This window comes from Tyto alba, unplaced genomic scaffold, assembly GCF_018691265.1.
Source record: "Tyto alba isolate M040663 unplaced genomic scaffold, T.alba_DEE_v4.0 Super-Scaffold_38, whole genome shotgun sequence".
In the NCBI taxonomy this organism is placed as follows: Eukaryota; Metazoa; Chordata; class Aves; order Strigiformes; family Tytonidae; genus Tyto; species Tyto alba.
The window spans coordinates 22,615,097-22,631,747 of NW_024881313.1; the positions used below are offsets into that span (position 1 = coordinate 22,615,097).

General features: G+C 44.2%; 1 protein-coding gene across 12 annotated transcripts in view; it reads left to right on the plus strand.

The window, feature by feature from the left end:
* Window positions 1-14,751, plus strand: part of KIAA1217 (KIAA1217 ortholog) — a 372,126-nt gene extending 357,375 nt beyond the window's left edge. For 9 of the 12 annotated variants that reach the window (XM_042801978.1, XM_032991142.2, XM_032991122.2 and 6 more), the window contains 6 exons: window positions 2,186-2,337; window positions 2,957-3,103; window positions 6,450-6,569; window positions 10,074-11,789; window positions 12,250-12,372; window positions 13,135-14,751. In XM_042801978.1, the coding sequence (XP_042657912.1) occupies window positions 2,186-2,337; window positions 2,957-3,103; window positions 6,450-6,569; window positions 10,074-11,789; window positions 12,250-12,372; window positions 13,135-13,629 (2,753 nt within the window). In that variant the 3' untranslated portion in view covers window positions 13,630-14,751. The remainder of the gene's footprint in view (window positions 1-2,185; window positions 2,338-2,956; window positions 3,104-6,449; window positions 6,570-10,073; window positions 11,790-12,249; window positions 12,373-13,134) is intronic. The other 3 variants (XM_032991135.2, XM_032991174.2, XM_032991180.2) reach the window with 3 other exon arrangements.
* Window positions 14,752-16,651: the final 1,900 nt, after the last annotated feature.

Here is a 16,651-nt window from a genome sequence, read left to right on the forward strand (position 1 = left end):
TTCTCCGCACAGAACCCAATTAAGAAACTTTTTTTTTCCCCCTGCAAAGCACAAACCAAAGTAAAATTACACACTTTACACAATTTTGCAGATGACTGTAAATACTTCTATAATGTCTTGACGCTAACTCTTCCTTGTTATCAAGTTTGTTCAGTGAAAAATATGGGGAACACGTCTAGCATGTACATTAGAAATTGGGGTCCTTCAGCTCTCTTTGTGCCTTCATATGTGAGAATGCCCTGATTATTGCAAGTGCTGAGTGATCAGTAGCTTCTATTAAAAACAGTTTGCTTATCTGGCTACAAAGGCTGCCTCAAGGATGGCGTTATTACTTTGAGATCTTTTTAAGACATGTTGGATTTTTTTGATGCAAGTGGAAATTTGTATGGTGTGAGAAATGAATTGCAGTCAGTATGTGCCTGTTGCAAGAATGCTTCAGTTCAGTGAAACAGCTGGCAATGAACAACTCCCATTTTGTCCACATAAGTGCTGAGCCCTTTGTCACCAAAGAAGGTTCCATGAAGTAACTGTGGTGTTCTTGCAGTTAGAGCCACTAGCAGTTTGTGGGTAATGGGTTGAGCCCATTAAAAAGAGTAGGGGTTTGCACAGGCCCTACATCATAGTCTGCTAAACACCATCTTAGAGATTTACTCTCATTTTACAGCAGCAGATTTTACCTTGGGCTGGTAGAAGTACATCTGATGTCACTAAAAACTGTGGTGTGTATTGACCAAAGAAGTGGTCTAATGTAAAGTGCATCTGGAAATTCACACTTCTTACAATCCTGCAAGTAAATGCCAGATAGCCAGGCAGGATGATAATGCAACAGAGCATTTCTTTAAGCTTAAACAGCTGCAAAGAACTTTTGAGCTGAGTGATGAGGCTGGGTGAGACAAGGGCTCCGTCCAACCCCAGGGGCCAACCAGCATGTTGGAGGAGCCTGACACAGCTCCAAGAATGGGCAGTTATTCAGTAACTTGCTCAGAGGGAACACTTAGCCTGCAATATCTGGGTAATCCCAAAAGCAGGATGTTTTATATTTCTGGGCTATATTTATTCCAGCTATTTATATAACGCTGAGTAGCTGCAGTAAGGTCCTTCTCTCACTCTTGAAAACAAACATTGTAAACAGCAGTGTGAAAATGCTGGCTCCTGCCATGTATGATGCTTAGCCTGTGACCAGAAGCACCGAGGGACAGGTCATGAGCAGGGTAATGCTGCTTCTGCAAAAAAATGCTGTCTGGTGACAGTGGGGAAGAGGAAGTAGCAGCTGGGTGAGGAAGAATCATGAGGGGGAAATGCCACTTTGTGAAACTGGTCTTCTCTTGGAAGACTCTCCTTGGAAAGCAAGGGCTGGCTCTGCTCAGCCGTTATATTTGGTATTTGAATCTTCATGGGTTAGCAAAATATATATAGGGCCCTCATATGATAATGCAAAAGCAAAACTGTGCATTCCTGGAATAGTTAGTAGTAAATAAACTGAAAAAAAATTGCTGTCTTAGAAGAAAAGCCCTTGGTGCTCCCCTGCCCTGCTCAGAGGTGAGAGGACTCAATGAACTGCAGAGGTGGCATCTCTGTAGCAGTGTTTACACTTTACCTCTCAGCCTCTGTCTGAACTTAGCTAGTTTTGTCCAACTATAAAATGGACGAAACTCTTCAGCTCCTCTCCTAGCACCTTGCCAGCAGCACCTCCCAGGCAGAGAAGAAATGTGTGCTGGTTGCTCTAGAACTGCTGAGAACAGTGAAAAGCCTCCAGGTTTGGTGTCTTGCTAGTATCCACATCAGTGGCCATGCTTTCAAAGGAGACTATGGGGCACTATCTGTAACCAGGTACCCAGCTGAACCTGAACTTTACATGCTTCTTTACAAGTGATTGATTTACAAATGTGTGCTCTGCTATCACACTTGTACAGTAAGGGCTGAAACACAGCCGCAATGGCATGGAGGACAGGAGTTTTGCTGAAAATTTCTGGGTGAAGTGACCTAGCTTCTCTGTGCAAGTGTAGCATTATTTACTTTCATTCAAGGCAGTTCCACTTGAATCCCAAATGTGTTTCTATTCATATATATTCATCAACAGGACCTTTGAAGACATTTTTTTCCTTTCCAATTGAGTCAGAGATACAAATGTTTCTTCCCCCCTCCTTCACCTGTGCTCACTTTGTGCTGCTCTGTTTACTTGCAGAAGTTCCTGATGGAGAACAGGATAATGACAAGCTGACCAAGTCTCCACCTCCTCCACCTCCACGGCGCAGTTACCTGCCAGGGTCAGGACTAACCACAACGAGATCAGGAGATGTCGTCTATGCAGCCAGAAAGGAGGCTGCTGCTGTCAAGGTTTGATGACTCATACTCTAGACAACCAGACTGTTGATTAGTCACTGGCACAGAGAAACATTCTCAGGCTTGGGCTGTGTCTATAAACCACAAAATAAGTTGAGACAGAGCTGTGTCCTGGAGAGCTACTGAAACTGCTCACTAGGAAACACTACTGTTAGGCCAAATGAACAAGTAAGGTCTGATCAGTTCTGTTTACAGGAGTCTTGCCATTCTTATCTCCTAGCAATGTAGAAGGCAAGCCACAGGCTGCTTTCATTTAGAATGGTAAAAAGATTAAAAATAAAAAAAGCATGCCTTACACAGATGGGGGAGATCAGCTCAGATTTGAGAGTATTTTTACAGAAATGTTGCAAAGTAGTTTCTTTGGGCTTCCTTTCCCCATCTGTTCTGTTCTCTGAAGGAAGTGGAGGGAAGTCCAAGTTAGCAAGCTTTTTACTCTGTGAAAATGATATCACATCAGCAATATTGGTTGGTGTTGAACTGATGAAGTAGCAGTATCCTTAAAAAGGAAGAGGGACCTCACAACACGGGAATTGCAGTAGTGTTGAATCTTTTGTTTGCTTTGCATCAGGAGGGCTCAACTGTATTGTCTGTCTGCTTTCTCATCCCCTTGTAGGAAAGCAGTGAAGATGCTGGGCAAATACAACAATCCAAAGCCCCTAAAGAGGATCAGGCCTTGTCTCGGAGCACAGGGAATACTGTAGCATCAGCTGCAAAAGATGAAGAGGAAGAGGAGGGAGATAAAATAATGGCAGAATTACAGGTATGCCTTTTGAGTTGCACATGAGGATACCTGTGCCTGATATCACTTCTAGGGCCTCGGCACAATTTCTAGCTCAGAACTTGAAGGAAAGTAGCTCTGACAGTCTCACCCAGTCCCACTTTATTGCACTGGGAGGTACACGTTTTGTGAGCACTACCTAAATTTTGTTCAAGATGTCTGGAGCTGAGAGAGTGGTCAAGAATGTAGTGGTTGCCACTGGAGAGTCTTACACATGTAGATGGGACAAGTAAAATATTGGTGTGCATTTGGTGTGGTTCTCCTTGGCCTAGCATTTCTCAGTACTGGACCAGCAAGATGCTGAGAGCCTGTCATTCGTGCTAACTTTAGTGGGAGCAGAAAATACAGGGTCTGCTCCTGGTGAGCTGTGCTCACTTGTTCTTTGCTATGGTCCAACATTTCCCGAAGTGTTTGAACATTGAAACATTTGCTGCTCCCTGTTGTGTAACTGGTACATTATTCTGCCAGTGGCATAGAAGTAGTGCTCTCTTGCTGGTCCTTCACTTGATGGCACATAGGCCGGTTTAGTTCAGTGATGGTGATGCTGCAATAAAAGGCAACTCTTCCAGCCACCATCAGTGAGCTCCAGCTTCCCAGCAGCACGCCCTGCATCCTCTTCCATGACCACATGAGGAAAGGAGGTGTGGATCAGCTTAACTGGCTATCACTTTCTGATGTTGGGGTGTTTCAGAGCACGGTCATGACATGAGATGATCCCTGCTGTCCACGTGCCAACAGGTGGGTTTGGTGCTGCCCAGGGAGCACTCGCAGCACAGGAGATGTGTATGGGTGCACCCTGCCTCTTTGCTCCGCTCTCACCCACCAGTGCTTCAGACAGCTGATCTGCAGGAAGGAAGAGCAGTAGTTTACCTTTGTCCCCAGTTTGTGTGTTAGTGACTAGTTTGGCAGGAGAGCTGGAGGCAGTGAAACTGTCACATTGTCTCCTGTCTCTGGGAGAGCAACCCGACTGCCTTGCAACCGGTGACAATGAAGTGGAAGTCAAAGTCTGGAAACGGGGGCTGAGGGAAGCTAGGGAGGAGAAATAGGCATGGTAGCTCCACAGGGAATGAGTGTTTAAATGCTAGATTTGGGGACAAGCAATATTCATTTTAAACTGATACAAAAATACCAGATATATTTCAGAAGACTGACAGAATACCATGTCTTAGAAAGGGCAAACTACTTGATCCAGGAGCTACAGGGTCATCGGTCTGATATCAGTCACAGGCAGAATAGTGGAAAATCAGGTATGGGATTCAACCAGTGAAGAACTAGAGGACAGACATAAGCAGTTACACTAGGAAACACAATGTAATGGAACACAAATCTGTCAAAGGAACCAACACTCTTTGATCAGGTAACAGGTCTGACTGCTTAAGTGGAATTGTATACCTATAAACATTTTTGTCAGTCATTTGATCAAACATCATACAACATTCTGATAAAAATATGGCACCACAGAGTATACAAAAAGCCCCCACCCTATCGAATGACAGTTGAGAGCTGTCTGGCTCTGAAAGTGCAGCCCCTGATGCAGGTGTTTATGGTCAGGTCCCGTAGGGATCAGCTACAGGCCCAGTGTCACACTGTACTTTCAACAACAGCCTGGAAATACATTTAAAACCCATCCTGCTTAGATCACCTTAATTCAAACTAGTGAAGTATGAGAGCAGGGAGGTGATAACAATCACTTAATGGCTGTAATACATTCACTGAAAAATAAAGTCCACATGAAGAACAACAAAATACAGGCTAGACCACAACTGTATGTCTTTGAAAGACACAGGAGATGCAGTAACAAGATGATGGGAGCTCCCAGGTCAGTGCTGGTGCCAAAAAGTTAGTGTCTGCTTTGGGTGTAGATGTGAGAACAGGGAGTGTTTTCATCTCTGTGTACAGGACCAGTGAGATCAACACTGGGCTGCTGCATCCATAATTAAGTATCCACACATCCCCCATTTGAAAAGAATATGAAGATTCAGAAGAGACTTGAGTACAGTGTGGAGGTACTTTTGTGGGAAGCATGTTTTTAATGTAGCAGAAAAAGGCATACTAATAATCAGCTGCTGTAGCACAAACTGTATTTGGACACTGTTACAGATATTTTGGAACAAAGGTGATAAATGAATTACCAAGGGAAATAATAGTGGATTTTTCATAACTTAAAGTCTGAAGGACTGTGAGGATGCTTCTGTAGATTGTATGCCTAACTCAAAAACACATTACTGGTCTCGCGAATGGGTAAGCTGGGGAAAGTCCATATCCTATATTATGAGGAGCGAGACTACTGTTTCTAATAGTGCCATGTTGTCTTAGGTACTCTGGTCTACAAACACATACAAATAGGATGTAATGGAAAATCAGAAGAACTTTTACACCTTGATTTTTGCACTGAATTTTTTCATTATTGTTACTTTTCTGATTTTGCATAAACATGCAATACATACAAGGAGTACAATATTCAAAGAACAGGCCTGATTCTAGTCTGTAATCAGGGATATTAGTTTCATGAGAGTTGCCAGGAATGAAATAATTTCCCTAATACATAGTATATAATGTTCTTTTATATCACGGTGTGCTTGACTCCCGTAAGCCCTCATTCCTCTGCCTGGCAGAGATGTCCTGCCTGTACATCTCACTGAAGGCAGACCATGCCAGTCAAGGCCTGCAGAAATCCCAGTGATGCACACTTGCAGCCGGCACTGTGCAGTGGTGGCAGGGATAATTCTATTTCTCTGGATCTGGGAGCCAGTTGGATAGAGAAACCCAAAGGAAATGGAGAGACGATAACAAGCTAAAGGGCGAAAAGTCCGGGCCATGCCCTGGGGTACACATGGTGGGAGGCCAGTGGTCCACAAGCCCCTATGTTAGGACTGTCACCATCTGGAGCATTAGTCAGGAGTGTGGCAAAGACACGTCTCCAAGTCTAAAGTTTTAATAAGAGTTTGTGGGGGGAAAGTCAGCCGCTAGGAAGTAGGCACTGTCACAAACCTAGTTTGTCATGGGCTTCTTACTTAAGTTTGGATAGTTTGCAGCACCTCTGTGTGCCTTCATCTGCCCATTTGTAAAACCAGAAACCATGTTTATCTCCCTGCAGGGAATGTTGAGGTCAGCATGATGAGTTAGAATTCAATCTTGGCGGACTGGAGGGGATGCCCTATTTCTCTTAGTCTGATAGTCTAAAATCTCTATTATCTCATGAGCTTGTAGATAATATTATTGAGCTGTGAATGCTAAAAACAAATGCTCCCTTTGTAGTTGGTCATGTCCAGACATTTCTGTTTTAAAGCTCTTGGTCTCCTGATAACCTGCAGCATTTATTTCCTAGGCTTTCCAGAAGTGCTCTTTTATGGATGTAAACTCAAACAGTCATGCTGAACAGTCCAGAAATGATACACATGTTAAAGACATAAGGCCTGGGACTTTAATGCATCACAAGGAAAAGAAGGTAACAAGTGGCGTTTGTAAACATGCCACCCGGTCTTGGCATAACCTTCTTTCCTTCAAAACTAATCTTATATCTTCTGTTCTGTTCTCTCTAACCCCCACCCACCACTGCCCGGTGGTTTCTTTCCTTTTATCTCAGTATGGCTCAGAAACACTCATATGGAACATTATATCAGTGTACATTATGTGTCTCATTAGCAATTATACAATGGTTTCATGAAGTTTTATGATTCTGTGAAATCAAAATTAAAAGAGGATCCATCAGTTTCTGCCAAAGAGATGCTCATACTACTTAGAACATCCTTCCAGCGATATTCTGGCAATGGATAGTGAAGCATCTCTCCTAAGCCTTATTCTTGTCTCAAGGAGAATTAGTGGTTCCTCTCAGTCTCAAGAGCCACTTTAGAGAATTTCTGCTTTATTTTGTTTCATTTGTTGGTCCCAGAAACAGTAATTAGATATTCAGAAATCCCATTCAGTTTATTGGATGACAGAGTCAAGGTGGATGGGCCAAATTTGCCTGTGCTCTGAAAGTTAATGGCCAATATTCACTCATGGGTCATGGGACTTAGAAGAGGTGCCACGTGTCTGGGGCTACAGCCAAGTTGGGGTGAATTTCACAGCTGTGTCTGGACTGGCATTGCCAATTGAGTTGATTGGTCTTCGTGGGCAGCCAATATGCAGGATGAAGAAGAGAACAAGTATTTCTACTTTTGCAGACCTCTTTTTTAAGTTTAAGAGTAATGAATTGAATCATGGCTGGGTTTAGGAGGTCATGCAGGCACGATGTGTCAACCAAAGGCTGGTTTGCAATAAAGGGGGCTATGGTGGGGAAAAACCCCACAGCTCTCCAGCACAGCATTTCAACTTTGTCATGTATTTTGTGTGTGTATGCAAACTGGAAATGGCAGTAATACCTCCTCTGATGTAGCATCATGAATAGCTCCCCACGGATTTTATAGGAGACTTTGCACTTCAACTTCATTTAACAGAAACTGAGGCAGGGAAAGAGAAAATTACTTTGCCAGGTCCCCAAGGCAGAGAAGAACCCAGCTGCTCTAACCACAGTGAGCTACATCTGCACAGGGTACTGCAGCTGTAAAGCACAAGATGACACCTTGATGGTGGTGTCTGATATACTATTAGCATCAAAATCCATAACCCTCCTGCCAAAAAGGTACTGCTGCCAGGTCAGGGATTGCACACAAAGACTTGGCTGGGAGCGGCCCAGACAGCGGTTCTGGTCTAAAGCTGCAAATGCCTCTCTGGGTGAGGGTACAAGTACACAGCTATGAGTAAAAGGGGAAAATTGCTTTCTTGTGGAGTGTATGACAGCATTACGGTGGGCAAAAAAAAAGTGTAAATGTATCTGTATTCATCCTTATTATTACTGGTGTCAGAATAAGAAGATCATATTGTTACATGAAAACCTGGGTCACCACTTACCCAAGACACTGCACATCCTGTAGCACAAATGTTTCTTTGAAAGATGCTGCCAAGTAATTGCCATAAACTGCTATTTATTGGAATAAGACAGAGTCCAGGAAATTAAGGTTAATTAGATCTGGTTTTGTCATCTGACATGACAGAGTGTTTATTGGCTTTAAATATGGAGCCTTATGGTCATGATAAACTCACAGAGGAAATGGATTTTCTTGTGGTTTTATTTGTTAGTAGAAAGACAGCAGTTCCTAAAATGAGATATATTGTACAATGACACCACAAGATGTTGCACTGCTTGGAACAAGAAGTGGAACTTGCTAAAAAAGATATAGAGAAATGGGAACTCGGTCACTGAGACAGCATATCCACAGGCACCAAGTGCCAGTAAATGGCCTGGCCTAATTCTGGGAGCTGTGACACGTAATGGGACTGGGAAGCACTTACCACTTCATAAGCCTGGGCCGGAGGTGATCACAGGCCCTGGTGTTTTGTCCTGATGCCGGCACTCAGCACGAAGTGCAGGCAGTGTCAGCCTGCCCACTGACGCCTCGCTGGCTGGGGCCGATTTGTGTGATGCTTCTCCTTATTTAGAAGTATGAGGGATGTCAGGGTATCCGTGGAGTAGCTGCACAGCCTTGTTACGGGTAATAAGCCTTTGTAGAGATGAACTGTGACTCTGGTCTATCGCTGACTTTCTCGCTGCTGCATTTTGATTGTGTGTAGAGTTTTTCTGTGTAAAATCCTCATACAGTATATAAGAAATGTAGAAACATGAGATGTAGAATCTATACCTTGTGAACCTCTGTATGCATGGGGAGCTCATGCACTAGCCAACCTGTAGATTGCTGTACCATCACTCATTCATCTCAGCTGGGAGAGAGACTCTCCTGACTGACCTTCTGCATCTCTTGATGCTCATAAACGTATAATCATCTGTCCTTCTGGTATGGTAGGAGTCAGCTTCTAGTCTCAAACAATGTCAGCAGTAATGCTTTTGGCTCACTGCCTTCAGGCACTTGAGGCCAGATTCATTTCCTTCTTGGCGAGCTGACTTTTGACTGTAGATTTCTCTTTTGGTCATTCATAGGCATGGTGTCTCTTCAGGCCATTCCCTCACCCTGATGATTGGTGTTTATCCTAAGCTGTCACTAGCACTTAACAAACCAAACCCCAAAGAAAAGCCTGGTATTATGAAACAGCATCTCCAGGCAGCCTCATTTGAAAATAAAGTCCCCTTAAATTTGCATTGCTGAGAATATACTACTTACGAGCTAGTAGATGACTTCTGTGTGTGATGTTTGGAGGTGCTTCTATAAATGAATATCGCTCAGTGTTTCATTCTGCACTTTCCCAGGCACTGCAGGGTGCCGCTGGTAATTTTGAAGGGGTACTTCTAAGCTGCAGGAAGGGTTTAGAAATGCTCAGACTGTGATCATATTAACTGTGATGGAGCACTGCTGCTCGGATGTGGGCAACATTAGAAGCAGCAAAATGTTTGCAATCTGAAAATCAGCTTTTACTCGTACAAAACTTCAAGATTAGCCTGGCTCTCGCATTTGGCTCTCCGGTCAGCTAGCAAGCTGTAGGGGCCTGCTGTCAGCCCTTCCACGTCAGGTTCCTTTTGATGTGTCCCAGCAGAACTTAATCAGATACTGTGAATCTTTTCAACTTCAAGCTTATACAAACTAGTGATTATTTTTTTAGCTGGAAAGTAAACAGGTCAAGATAGGACTGTGTTGAAAATAAGGGAATTAGTGTGCTTTTGCATATTCTGGAGGCCTTGTTAAAACATGAGCCCCAGGTAACAACCCATGCTGGCCACATGCATAGCGCAGAGCAGTAACATCATGCACTGTTCTGACAGAATTTGGAATTTTGCCCTGAAGACAGACAGGAATCAGATGGCAATTTCAGACATGCCTCTGCAGCAGTAGAGCGGTGAGTTCACGAGGTCTGCACTTCCCCTGAGAAAATGATGATTAACTTGGGGGAAAAAAAAAAAAAAAAAGTCCTGTAAAGGTAACAGCCCTGAATAACTAAGTAATCCGACTTTCCCCCTTAGGTGTATGGGGCTACAACAGGATCTCCCACAGATAGTGACCATCCTAAAGAGAAGAGGGAAGGGAAAACTGAAGAAGAATTGGGTTCTGATTCATCCAGCACAGCTGACAGTAAAATTGGCTTTTCAATGAATGACAGTCCTACATTTAGCAAGGGTTTAAATATGGAGCCTTATGGTCATGATAAACTCATAGAGGGTAGAGACTATTCTAAGAAAAACCTTCAGGATATGAGCACAAACCTGTCTGGTATCACTTTGCCAGAGGATGACAAACGAAGAGGGGCTCAAGATATTTTAGGATCCCATTTTCCAGCTGTTGAAACTGGAAAACAAAAGCCAAACTACAGACTCTCACGAGATGCTCACCAGGGCCTGCCGCAGGGTGAAGCCTTGCAGAGCACAGGCAAGCAAATCCCCATCAGCAGCGTTGCCCCTCTCATGAGGCACACGCAGGAGGCTACAGGGCCTCAACCTTCTGCGCAGGAGCAAGAAGCTTCTGCCGTCAACTACAGTCAGGTTGTGCTAAGACCCAAAGTGTCCAGAAGTAACAGTGCGAACAGCGTTGAAGAGATGGACTCTCCAGCTAGCTCTCCAAGTGAAGACAACTCACCCACAGAAAACATCGCCTTCATGATTACTAAAACAGCTGTGCAGGTCCTCTCGAGTGGGGAAGTTCACGATATAGTTAGCCGGAAAGGTGGAGATGTGCAAACAGTGAACATCGATGTGAGGAAGGACATGGCATCGGAGAAGGGTGTCGCAGAAAATGCAGACAGCGAAGAGCCAGTGGTATGTCTGGACAAAAAACCTGTCATCATCATTTTTGATGAACCGATGGATATTAGGTCAGCGTATAAGCGTCTTTCTACAATTTTTGAGGAATGTGATGAGGAGTTGGAGAAAATGATGACAGATGAAAAGATAGAAGAGGAAGAGGAGGAGGAAGAAAATGAAGCACATGAAATCTCTGAGACCCAGAAGGAAGAGCCACCAGTAGTTAATGACAGAAAAGCAATCACCGAGTATTCAGCAGCTCACAGTCTCAACGAGCAGTACATATTTAACCTTCAGTCTTCCTCTGACTCTGCAGAAACCAGACCTCCTGCAGAGGAGGAAAACACAAAGACAAATTTTAACAAATACCGACAGATCTACGGGCTAAATGCAGAAGCAAACTTGGACTCTGCTGATCAGTTTGGAAGCAGGCAGGATTCTAAGAAAAAATTTAAATTCAAATTCCCTAAAAAGCAGCTGGCTGCTCTGACGCAGGCAATACGGACAGGAACCAAGACTGGGAAAAAGACCTTGCAGGTTGTTGTCTATGAAGAAGAGGAGGAAGATGGGACCCTGAAGCAGCACAAGGAAGCAAAGAGATTTGAAATCACCAGGTCTCAGCCCGAGGACAGTGACAAAAGTCCTTCTGGGAAGCAAGAGGGACCCCCTGGAGCTGCAGTGTCCCTGTCTAGGACTGATGAAATTCGACAGAGTACATACCGAACGCTAGACAGCCTTGAGCAGACTATAAAGCAGCTGGAAAACACCATCAGTGAAATGAGTCCAAAATCTATCCCTGAAAACACATTCAGCTCTGAGGGAAGCACTGTCCCCTTCTCTGCCCAGATAGTACCAGAGACCCCACCCCGAGAGGTTGTAGTGCTGGATGAGAGCCTTGCTGGCGTAGAGCCCCCTCCGTCAATCCCAGCCACTTCACGTAAGGTACCTTAGTCCGAGAAAACAAACCTCCAGCTGCTTTCTAAAATCTGCAATAATCATCATTAAACAAGAGGGTCTTGTGATTTGTTTGCTTCCTTTCAGGTGGCTTGTTTGGGCTCCCCACAAGGTGTCTAACAGCTAATAGACCGTTGGGTTTTTTTATTTTAATCTTTGCTGCTGATTGGTGATGGGCAAATGCAGGGGAGCTGGGTCGAATAATCCGCTGTGTGAAATGACAAGTGTCACTGACATAAAATCCAGGCTGATCAGTAGCTGAGCAGTTTTCTCCATTTGATTCTGGAAATTAACACCTGCGGTGTGAAGCTCCCGAACTTTCCCTGCATGTAGTACTGTGGCTTTTTTTTTATGGTGCATGGTGTGCAGTCTCCTCTTCAAGCACCCCGGTACTGATCACACCTTCTCCTTGTCTCCCCCTCCCCTGCCTCTCCCCTCGTTTCCGCAGGGCCCCAGCGCTGCCTCCCAGACAAGCCGGATGCCAGTCCCCATGGCTTCAAAAACTAGACAAGGAAGCATGGAGAAAGCAGGCAAACAGCACAAGCTGCAGGATCCACGCCAATACAGACAGGTAGTTTTACCCTAAACCCAGTGTTTGGATGGACAGTCCATGTTGTTTGTTTATTTAAAAACTCCAGTAACTGACTGAGATTATACCAAATAATGGATGCCTGACTTTCGAGTGAGGTCTAACTGGACAACCTGGATCCTGGGGGCATGACAGTATCTACTGATATTTTCACCATGCTTGTGCATGCATGTCTGCAATAAAACACCTGCTGCTTTTTTTTTTTCTTTATTTTCTGTTGTTTTTTGTTTGTTTTGTTTTGTTTTGTTTTGTTTTTGTTTTTTGTTTTTTTGTTTTTTTTTAACTGTGGTATTCAGCTGTAATTTTAAGATGTCAACTACCTGTTTACTTTCCCTTTGGTAAATGTGGCGGTTCTTTATGACAGCTGGGAATGCTTCTGTTCAGAGAGTCTTTACAGGAAGCCTTGGACACTAACCTCTCGGTGTAATAGATGGCAGTAGATGCATATTAACGCTCCAGCCAAACATGTCTATTCACACGTTAATAACCCAGAAGCATGGCCAATGTAGTGACTGGTCTGTAACCCATAGATAGCACCTTCTCACAGAAGCTTTGTTGGCTCTTTCTATGCACTCTTCATTGGGCACTTCGGGTTTTCTACCAGGTCCAGTCCATGGCTGCAAGACTTAGTTCAGGCCTCGAACTGTTAATTCTTATTCTCTGTAGGGCTATTTTCCCAGGTCCTGTTGGTTTATCATGTTACTGGCTTTCTGACAAACTGTCTCCTGCCGTCTTTATTTGCAGGCTAATGGAAGTGCTAAGAAAGCTGGTGGGGACTATAAGGCTACTTCCCCTACCCTACCTGCTTCTAAGATCCCAGCCTTTTCTCCCACTTCTGGGAAAAGCAGCTCAGCACCTGCTTCTAGCGGTGACAGCTCTAACCCTCTTAATCCACCTACTAAAACCTCCATTCCTTCCTCTAACCTTCTCGGTCCTCAGACAGGTCGCATAACTTACTCTACCTCCCTCATCCCCTCTGTCTCTAACGGCTCCTCCAAGTTTCAGAGCCCCACTTACCCAGGGAAAGGTCACCATCTCTCATTCTCACTACAGACTCAAAACGGCCGGCCACCCCCTCCTTCCTCCTCTACCTCCCCCCCCTCCTCTACCTCTCCCACTTCACTGAACCAAGGTATGAAGAGCATCAGGACAATCCACACACCTAGCTTCACCAGCTACAAGGCACAGAACGGAAATGCCGGCAAGTCCGCCCCATCCACAGCCAAGGAGCCATCCTAAAGGCTAAGCACAGCGTGCGTGCAAGTTCACCAAGGCTTTTTGTTCATTTTCAAAGCACCCGCCGCCAATATTTTAACCAGGGAATGTAACCATTTTGCTGTATTGCTGGAGGCTTAATACTAATCACGTGCTAAATACTGAATTACTAGACTAGATTAGAGTGAAGCTTTTTTGTAAAACTCTGTTGCTGTTGTAATGATAAAAGAGTGTTTTCTTCCTCTAGGCAGCACCTCTTACAAAAAAGTGTGAAGGTGTGTGAGTGAACTTGACTGCGTGTGCACAGCGGTGTACTGAGCATGGGAAAGTGTATGGTTAAAAATTTAGTAAGTTGTTTTGTATAAAGCTATTTTTCATTATGGGGACTAGAAATGAACAGAGATATACTAAAGTGTGATTATACACAACTGTAAAACTGAAACTAAAATATTTTTCTTTTATTTTGGTGTTATTTAGCTTTGTTACAGATTTCTATTTTTGTCAACAAATGTCATGGTTCCTTTCAAGATCTTTTTGCCAAAACATTTTGATACTATTGTAATATACATTTGAAAGTAGTATGCTGGACAGTAAACCTCTACACAAGAAACAGAACAAGACTGGTCTTAGTGTGTATGAGGCAACTCAACCTATTGCACTGCCATTCAGAGTATATTTAAGAACTTGCCAGCCAAGAAAAGAAATAAATTCTTTTACACATATAGGTAGTTGCTGATTACTTTTTTTCTTAGCTAAATCCACCCTTTTTCCTTGAGTTTTATTTTACTGAGACCTGGTAGCCCATTAACGTATTGCATTGTGGATTTTAAAATGTACACTCCTGTACTGTTCTGTATACTGGCAAACTTTTGTACATATCTATAAATATATATAAATAAATAAATACTGTATGTGGCTGGGCACATAGAGTAGTTTTACCACACCAAAGTTAATTTTTATGCATGCTTAAAAATATATATGGGGAAGGGTTGAAAGAGATGGATATCAGTCAAATAGGAAAAAAAAGCAAGAAGCTTGCATAGCTCATGGTTTTGTAAATAAATTTATTTGTATAACACCATAATGTAATATACAGAACTATGATAAGCAAAGATCTTTACAAAAATAAAGGGCTGCATGCTTATATATTTGTATTTTGTCACTAATAACTTTTCTAATGGTCTCAATTAGCTGTTAAGCTGTTTGCCTGAGAGTATTAAACCATCAGAAAAAAAAATTGACTTTATTGTCCCCAGATTAAGGCCATATGTAAGTATTCATTCTAAAATGGGGTCTGTCAAATTTACCTGGACAAAAGCTAATTGCCAGAACTCTAGGTTAGAAAACTAGAGAGAAAAAAAAAAAAAAAAAAAAAAAGCATACTAACATTTGACCAAACCTTTGACTGATTGAATGAGGTATCTCTTCTACCTTCAAGTATTCCTTGTTTTGTTCCTCCTTGTGAAACAGAAAGTGTCACTTATTTCAAGGCAGAGCCCTCAAATACAGCGGGAGTAATTATAGAACGTAAGCATTAACTCGTACCTCGTGAACACGTCACGCAGTGTAGCTCCCGCAGGGTCATGCCAGGCGCCCTCCCCGCCGCTGCCAGGGCAGCCCGGGCCCCAGGCACGTGCGGGACACAGGAGCTTCAGCGTCGGGCTGCGAGCTGAGCCCAGGCCAAGCTGGGTGGTTCCAAAGCCAAAGCGAAGCGCGGGGCGCAGCTCGGAGCGCTCACACTGACCTGCCGGAGCGGAGCTGGTTCACTTCCAGCTGCTACAGCAAAGCTCCGGAGGCTGGTCTGGGAGCAGCTGATTTAGGTAGGAAGAACCTCTCAGTAACTTCTGTCACACTACACCCACCTGATCCATGCACTTTCCAAGGGTGTTTCCCACTTTCTCCGGTGTTATGTTACTCCCTTGCTCTGAAGGGTCCAGTGCTGTAGCTTGTAACCGAGTAGGGCAACTGCACGTCCCCACACAACAGATAGCAAATACAGAGAGCACCAGGAGGCTGGGTGCTACGCTTCTCCTTCACAGCACACAGCCAAGATGCCGGTTTAAGCTAAATGAGGGACACGCTAGGTTTTGTTCTTAAACCATTAGTCTGGCGTCCCCCAGGGAGCCAACACTTACTGAAAAATAGTAACTTGCTAACACCTGATCCTTTGTAACTCGAGAGCCATCCCTGCCACGAGCCATCTCCCCGATGGCAAACCTTGGCCCTGGCCCTCTGCTCGCCACAGCACGCCCATCCCACAGAATCCACCTTCCAGAGGAAATACAGGCACTAACAGGATTCAGCGCAGGGCAGGCTATCACACACATGAATTTCCTTTCTTGCATTAATCAGACTGGCATCCTCTTCCAGGGGGGTGGGTGGGAAGGAGGTGTGTGTGCGTGGGTGGGTGTTGGCAGGGGTAGAAAAGAAAAAAGCATCACAGCTACTCTTCAGGTAGCTGCTGTTAAGATCAGAGCATAGCAATGGCTCCTAAAAATGTCATCTCAATTGCCACGCTGGCCAGAATTTAAGGTAGCCCCAAACCTTGGCAGTCTCCGAAGAGCACAAAAAGCATCCACGTTTTCCCAGCCTCACACACACTGCCACATGCTCCTGTCTGCCAGCGGAGCTCAGCCACCTCCTCTCCCTGATGCATCTGACCGGTTACTCCCTGCCTCTCTCCTTCAAGCCAAGTGCTTCCCCAGAGCCTCCCCACCTCCACTCTGCCTGCCAGGTTATCTCCCCCAAGACTTGATGTACATGGTGGTCCAAACAGCCATAATCCTCTTATTACACCACCCATCGATATCCTGACTTTTGTCTAAACTCCTCCTGCAACTGCTCTGCAGCTTCCATGGAGCCAGAGCAGAAGCAGAAGATGGAGGCTGCTGAGGCCTTAAATTTGTACCTGGAGCACTGTCAGCCGATACTATTTGTGTTTGGCTTGGGTATTTTCAAGTTTCTAATTTTTCAAAAGATCTTATCCCCTATTCCAGTCAATACAATATACAAAACACAAGTTCCATGTTCTCAAACAAGAGTTGGC